A 7499-nucleotide genomic window follows, 5' to 3' on the forward strand; every position below is an offset into this window, starting at 1 on the left:
GAGTGGGAGGAATAGAGGGGTTGGTGAGGATAGAGTTCAACTTTCATTTTGACTCTGAAATACTGGAAGCAAAAAAAAAAAAAAAAAACCCAAACAAAACAAGTCAATGTTTGCCATTGTTGTTGCATTCTGTCAAGGGGAGGGAAGTGCCCTGTGGCAGTGAACTGGAAATGCTGAACTAATGACTTTGTGGGTTGGCCAAGCTGCAGTAGCAAAGGCTGGACATCCTGAAATTGCTATACTCTGTGTCCACTGTGAAGTGAGTCAGCATTCTTGGCCAAGCCCTCAGTCCTCAGCATACGGCCGCCATCCTCATAACTAGCACTCTCTGACAGCCTCAGCAGGGAGGCCAAGGATGGAATGAGCCGTGAACAAAGAACTCCTCTCTGGTCAGAGGTGGTTGCAGTAGGTCAGGATTGGTCAGGAGGAGTTCAGGATTGAGGCACATTGCCTGGGCAACATCGTGGCCCTTTCACCAGCACTAAATTCACTATTTTTTGTTAAAACCACACTGCTCTATGTAAATGAGTAGGCTGAGGAGAGATGAGAAATGAGGACTTTCACCTGCTTCCTCTGGTTTCCTCTCTCACTTAAAAATCCTAGTTTCTAAGGTCTTCTAGTCTTAGACCTTATGGGAGGGTCTTCTTCTTAAGGTAAGCAACAATGCCTCTAGGGAGTGAAGGAGGAGCAGGAGCTCATCTTTGAGATCTGTCAACATTAATACTGTTGCAGTTGTTCTAAATGCCTCTGTTCCAGAAGCTGAGCTGAAGTTAATAGGTTGGCGCAGTTGTGGTTCTTTCTGATTGCACAGTTCACTGCAGCCTTTATCTAGTTTTGTACATTTGTCTGTTTAATTTTCGCAGATAAGAGTCCAGGAATGATATCCTCTACCAAGCAGCGTCCTCAGACACTAGTGGTGGTTGAGAAGGATCCAAAACCTAATCATTGCAGGCCATTGTCTGCAAGCCTGCTGAAGATGGATGGGTCCAGCTCCCTGCTGGTCAAAGACAGTAAGGTTGTAAAATCAAAGTCCTACATGAATCCCACAACCAGCTTCATGGCCAAGATGTCACGCAGCATCTCTGTAGGGGAAAATCTATGCCTTGGTGACTCTGTTGAAACACTGACTGAGGAGAGGACCAGCCCACAGGGGCCTGAGAAGACACAGATAACTCCCCCAGCGGAGACTGAGAAGAACAAGCCACCTACAAAAGAAAATGTCCCAGGGAAGCCAGCCCTTCAGCAAGTTGTAAGCTGCTCATCACCCAAGTCCTTCCACAGCAAGTTGGCATCATCAAACCGGGCACACTTGATCCTTGACATCCCCAAACCATTGCCTGACAGACCCACCTTAGCTTCTTTCTCACCCACCGCCAAATCAAAAACCCCACTCGAACCGGAGTCTCCTCAGTCACCTGCTGGGGTCTGTAAAAAGAAATCTTCTCTTTCTGAGGGACGGGCCTTCAAGAGGGAGAGCCCAGCTGCTGTGTCTGTCGGACCTGCTAAAGAGAGCCCAGTGGAGAATCCAGCACTGAGGATAGATTGCCAGGATGAACCAGGGGTCACTAATCCAAAACTGAAAGAGTTTTCAGAAGGCTTGCACCCAAGGGCTCCTGAAAGCACAGTGCCCAGATGCAGAGAGAGGTTCTCCAGCATTGGCTGTGTGCTAGACAACCCACTTGGACTTTGTCCACTAGACCCCATCAGGCCAAGGTCTCCCACAACAGTGGCTGCCTCGGCACAGAACTCAGGTGTGCATGGATACCCATCTCTAATCTTCTTACCCCTTCTGTCTCCTGTCTTTGTGAACCGCTTCACGATTCCATCACATTTCTTTACGTCCAGCTTCTGGCCTGTCTCGTCTTGTCTGCACCTGTCTCGTTCCATAAGTCACCCCCTCAATGGTGAGACATTTCAGTCTAACATCTTTTACTCTGGCTTGAATTTCTGTTTCCTCTCTGTCTTGTGTCTTACATCATGTTTAGTCAGATAGCAGCCAAATGTTCTGCAGATCTTGTAGCGTCCAAGTTTCCCTAAAGGGAATGGCAGGTGGAATGCAATACACACGTATAGACACGGTGAGGATTCTTAGCTTGCTAGCTTTTGGGGTTGAAGAAAAAGGTGTGGGGTTAATACTCTATAACTTCTGAATTATTTATAAATGGGAGGGTGTCAGCTGGAGGGTTACTCCCCAGCCCAAGAAAGAACTAATGCCATGCCCCAGTCTGTTTCCAGCCTTCCCCTCAGGGCACAATCTGTTGGTTTAATAGAAAACTCATGGGTAACATCAAAACAAAGCAATTTCCGTGCTCCACAGGGGCTACAGTCCCCAGTGACTTTTCCCTTGCCTCTCTGTTATTCTCCAGAAAGAAGGGATACTCTTCCCTTGAATCCATTGCTATGTCATGTGACAGGTGGGGTAGTCCTTAACCCTTTCCTGGCTGTTTTAATTTGTCATCGGGGCCAGTGTATAGGGCATTGGACTGTTTGAAAGGTCAGACAAACTCTTAACTCATCTTCTTTCCCAGTATTGTTAACCAAGCTGTGTAGGGAAATAAGTCACCTTTTATTATCTTCTGCTTGTCAGGGTCCTTCAGTAATGCTAGCTTCCTCTCTACAGCGGTGAACTGTGCGGTTACAAACAATGGGTTGTGACCCCTCTGATAGAAGCAGTGGATTGTAAAAGGAAAGCTTCATTTCTTATACACACACACACACACACAGCCTGGCAGTCAAAAAAAAAAATGTAGAAAAAGTGTGTCCACTGAAAGCTTGTGAAGAGAGGTTTTTATCTAGATGTGGGGTTTTTTGTATTTTAGTAGTGCCTAGATGCCCTGATCTAGATTGAAGCCCCTTGTTGTACTAGGCACGCTACACACATCTACAACAAGACACATGGTCCTAGGCCTGAAGAGCTTACAGTTTAATACTACACAGTAGTTAAGTTTCAGAACAATGAGTATATTTGGGCTTTTCAAGAGCTAGCACCTACTTGGAGCTATGGAATCTGATTCTACAACATAATGTCACAGACCAGCTATTTTCACTGGTGTGTTTGTTTTTTTCCTAGATTTGAGAGTCAGAGCAAAAGTCACATGCCTTTTGGGGTCAGTTAACAGGAAGTTTCAGCCCAAGATCTGTAGGAGACACAGATCTGCAGCTAGAAATCCACCACCACCACCAAAAAAAAAAAGCAAACAGGAAATGATGAAAGGCTCATACAGCCACATTTTAAAAAATTTATATGTACCGGTAATATACAGCAAGCACTTTGTAAAAGGACGTTAATACAGCAGGGTTGTTTGAGCTAATCGATAGGGAATTAGAATGAGGGTTAGAGACCTGAAGTTTTTATCCTTGTTCTGCTAGTGACTCACTCTGTAACATTGGGGAAGCGACTTGACTTCTCTGTCCCTCAGTTTCCCTTCTATAAATAGAATCTATAAAATGTGGGGATAAAGATATTTATCTTTGCAAAGTACTGTGAGATCTAGAGATAGAAAGTGTTGTAGAAGTACTAAATATTGTTGTCATTACCATGTTAACTGACCTATGTCTGTTTCTGAAGAGGTACTGTCTCCACCTCTGAGAGCCTGTAGCTGAAAATGCCCATTCACCCAGGTATTTTTACAGCCTCTCTGTGCTGGTGGTTCACAGAGCAGAAGGACAGCATAAGTTGAAGGTCATGGGAGAAATCCAGAAATGGTGCTGAACAGAAAGGGTTTTGCTGTGTTTCTAATTTAGTAAGGATCATCGACAAGAAAATTGAAGCCACTGTGTTCAGACTATTGGTGATTCAGGAGGCAAAGATTGCATGGATCTGAGATGCTGTCTGGGAGCATCAGCATATGCCACTGGCTCATCTGTTCTTCATGTATTTTTTTTTTTTTTTTTAATCTTGATGCCTGGGGCTAGGTTCCCCTTCAGCCTTTCAAAGGATGGCATCTCTAGTTCAGAAGTACAGAATTACAATGTTCTTATGACCACTTTTTATTTTCTAGGTAACTAAAGGAGTTTGAATAGTACTGTCCAGTGCCTTTCAGAGCAGGAGATAATAGCTGCAATTATGCCTGTGTGTCTGTCTATTTGTGTTGTGTTTAAAGACTGCCCACCTTCAGCTGTTAGACTGGTGGGTTGATAGGGGATATTAAGTGTATAGCTGAAGTTGTGCTTTTGATTTTTTTATTTTTTTTTTAAAATAATTCTGATGTAATGGCGGTAAACATCGTGTATTGTTGAAAAGTACAGTTCCCATTCTCATGGGTGCTGTTTGACAGCTCTACCTTGGTCCCCAACTGCAATACATTTTGACGGTTTAAAACAACCTTCATTGTAATTCATCTTCATAACACATCAGATGCTTGTCTCATCCTGAAGATGGTGTAGAGAGAAGTGCATGGAGTTATAGAGGAGTGGGGGGCTGCTTAGTGGCACTTGAGGTTAGTAATGCCTTTTACCTTTGGAGACCTTGACTTGGGTCACAATTGAGAGAGGCTTTGATGGTCTCAGCTTATCCACAGTTACAAAACCACACTGAGTGACAGAAATCAGGGCAGTTGTTAGTCTCTGCTAAGCAGAGGCTGAAGACTGGAAAAGTGGGAGTGTGGAATGTTAGAACTGAGGACCATCTCCAGAGAGGTATGTGAGGGACGCTGGCGCAGCTCTTGCCTACACAATGCGTGGCTCAAGCCAGTCTGGTTAGCCTCTCGTTTAAAAGTTGAGTGAAACACACACACAACCTTTAAAATAAGTATTAGCAGCTGTGTTGGAGAAGTGGTTATTCTACAGATGGATTTCCTAAGAAATGTGCGGGGGCGGGGATGGTCTAGGACATTGGGATATGTTCATGGCTTAGTTCTTTTGTTTATTCTCCCTCTTCAGAACGTCGCATCAGTGTTGAGCAGTGTGAACATGTTGTATCTGAGCTCCAGGATAGCATGCGCAAGGCCATTCACCTTTACCACATGGTGAGTGACCTCAAACATTGGTCTGCCAATCAGTCAGCTTGTCTCTAGACCTCAAGAGTTAAGTACACACACACACACGCTGGATGGACTGAGGCATTCTTCTGATCGAGTTCTAGTGACAGAGGCAGCATGGTCTAGTGGGCTGCATCTGAGTTTGGGCCTGGCAGTCAGAAACTCCTGGATTCTAATTCTGGCTTATCCAATGGCTTGCCATATTGCCTTGGGCAAATCATTTAATCTTTATACCTGATTGTCCCCCTCAGTAACCTGAGGGTAAAAATTAACTCCCTCACAGGGGTATGGAAAGGATTAGTTAATATTTATACAGGGCTTCAAATATAAAGCACAATTGAAATATTATGTTTTATTATCCTCTGATTTTTCTCTTAAATCCTTTAATGCCCAGGGAAAGGATTAGCAAATACGATATACAGAGGGAGCTGGGCTCTTTATGTGAGCACACATGCACCCTCCAGTACCACTTTAAGGCAGACCCTATACTTAGAGCAGTGTATTGTACCCTTTGCTTAGACACATTTGTGGCTTGCAATGGCCCTAAAGGGTTGAAAACACCTTCTTTTTGTTTTGTTTAAATACTAACTGCATTTTTTAAATTCTCAGGTATCAATGGACATGGAGTCTTCTACTGACAAAGATAAGATTGCTGGCCTCCTAACGGAAACGTTCTCCGTGATGAAGAAAGAACTGGACTCCCTGAAGGAAGGAGAAGAGCTCCAAAGGGCCAAGAAGGTGCTGGTGAAGCCACAAGATGCCATTAGGTCGCTGAATGAGGGAAGTATTGCCACCCTGTCCAGTCCTAGGCGTTTTGGGGATGAGCAGACTCTGGCTTTGCTGGAACAGTACTCGGAGCTGTTACTACAAGCTGTGGAACGGCGGATGGACAAAAAACTGTAAAGGGGTGGTGGTCGGAAAAAACACTTTTTGAGTAAAACTGATAGCTCCCTAGAAATAATCCCAGGAAGACCACCACAGTGGAAGCCTCAGACAGGTGCTGTCACCACCCTGATCTATGGAGGGAGAGAACTTTTTAAACTGATCTTCTCAGCCCCATAGAACAGGTGTATCCTAGTTTTTAGCAATGTGCTGGCCACAGTTTTAATACCTTCCCCAATACTCTTCAGCATCTAGTTTGTGAACACAGTCTGGAAAGAGGCTGTAGAGAAGTTGCTTGGAAATCTCTCCATAGCCAGATGTTTGGCATCTCCTGTAAGAACAAAAAATAAATTCAGTTTGCCCAAGAAGCTCTGAACTGCTGACTAACAAAAGGGGCCTGGATGAAGCCAATCACTCCCTCCCAGGGCTTCATCAGAATCCAAAGGCAGACTTTTAAACGTTCTATTTATTAATTTATTTTTCTGACGTTTGCTCTAACCTTTTCCTGAGTATTTGGTGGCCATTTCCTTCCCTTTTCAAACAAACAATTTTTTCTCCTTTGCCATATCCCAGCGAGGCACAATCTCTGTATTATAGTAACCCCTAACAGCAGAGGCAGGCTGGAGTGTCTGTGCAATTACCAAACTGGTCTTCTCTGCTGCAACCTGTCTTGCTGATCTTCCTTTCCCCATCCCTGACTTGTTTCCTGCAGTAATCCTGCTGTTGTGATGACGACCCTGTTGGCTTTTCCTTTTGTTTCAAAGACCGTCTGGGATATAATTTATCTCCACTCTCCTCTGACGGGGGAGGATTTGCTACCCCTTGGAACAAGTTGTGGGGATCATGTAACAAGAACATTGTGGCTTTTTAAATGAGCTTTGGTGTTTTATCTGTGCTCAAATATTTGAGATTGGGGTTTCATCAGACATTAAAAAGAAAAGGGTTGAAATAATGTAGGAAAATGAAAAGACAGCTGTGAAGTTCCTTTTAGCCATGTTCTGAGAGTGGAATTGGATACTGATCTCTTGATGCTAATGAAAGTGTGGTGAAGGGGGTGGGTTGGAGGTGAATGATTTTATTGGGAGAAGTTAAGTGGGAGGCAAGGCCTCCATCTCTTTGAGTGAAGCCCTCAATCAGAGTGATCACCCATGCAACTGCTGCTCCCTCCCAGTTTGATGCTTTCATTGTCCTGGTAGGAAAGACAGTCAGTAGGTTCCACTCTCTCTACAAGGAAAACAGAATATTCTTAACCTTCCAGGGGAGCAGAGAATAATTTACCTTTTCTAACGGACTACAGAAAATGATCTCCTGGGAGTGCTGAGCAGCCAGTATCGGATATTGTGGGATGTAATTATCACCATCCTTCCCCTACCCCTTCATGGGTCTCTTGATGGAGAAATAGAAAACCTTGCCCCTGTGAAATTCTGTGTGCAATAGCCTTCTTGCCTTCTCAGACTTCTCCAAGCTGGCAATAATGCGTTTATTGTCATGGCTTACAAGTATCCAGTGTTGCTATTGGTCAATATCAGTAAGCTAGGATGCAGTGTAGGTGGAGCCATATCAAAGCAGTTGGCTACCCAGGGAGATTATTTCACTTTCTTTCTCTGCCTTCAGTCTTCCTCTTAAAAAAAACATAGA

At 44.2% G+C, this 7499-nt stretch overlaps 1 protein-coding gene across 1 annotated transcript in view; it reads left to right on the forward strand.

Annotated features, from left to right (window-relative positions):
• MAPKBP1 (mitogen-activated protein kinase binding protein 1) overlaps positions 1 to 5882 on the forward strand; it is a 129032-nt gene extending 123150 nt beyond the window's left edge. Inside the window, exons 29-31 of the mRNA XM_065402294.1 lie at positions 864 to 1904; positions 4882 to 4967; positions 5589 to 5882. Of these exons, the coding sequence (XP_065258366.1) occupies positions 864 to 1904; positions 4882 to 4967; positions 5589 to 5882 (1421 nt within the window). The remainder of the gene's footprint in view (positions 1 to 863; positions 1905 to 4881; positions 4968 to 5588) is intronic.
• The last annotated feature ends 1617 nt before the right edge of the window (positions 5883 to 7499 follow it).

Source organism: Emys orbicularis, chromosome 4 (assembly GCF_028017835.1).
Source record: "Emys orbicularis isolate rEmyOrb1 chromosome 4, rEmyOrb1.hap1, whole genome shotgun sequence".
Classification (NCBI taxonomy): domain Eukaryota; kingdom Metazoa; phylum Chordata; order Testudines; family Emydidae; genus Emys; species Emys orbicularis.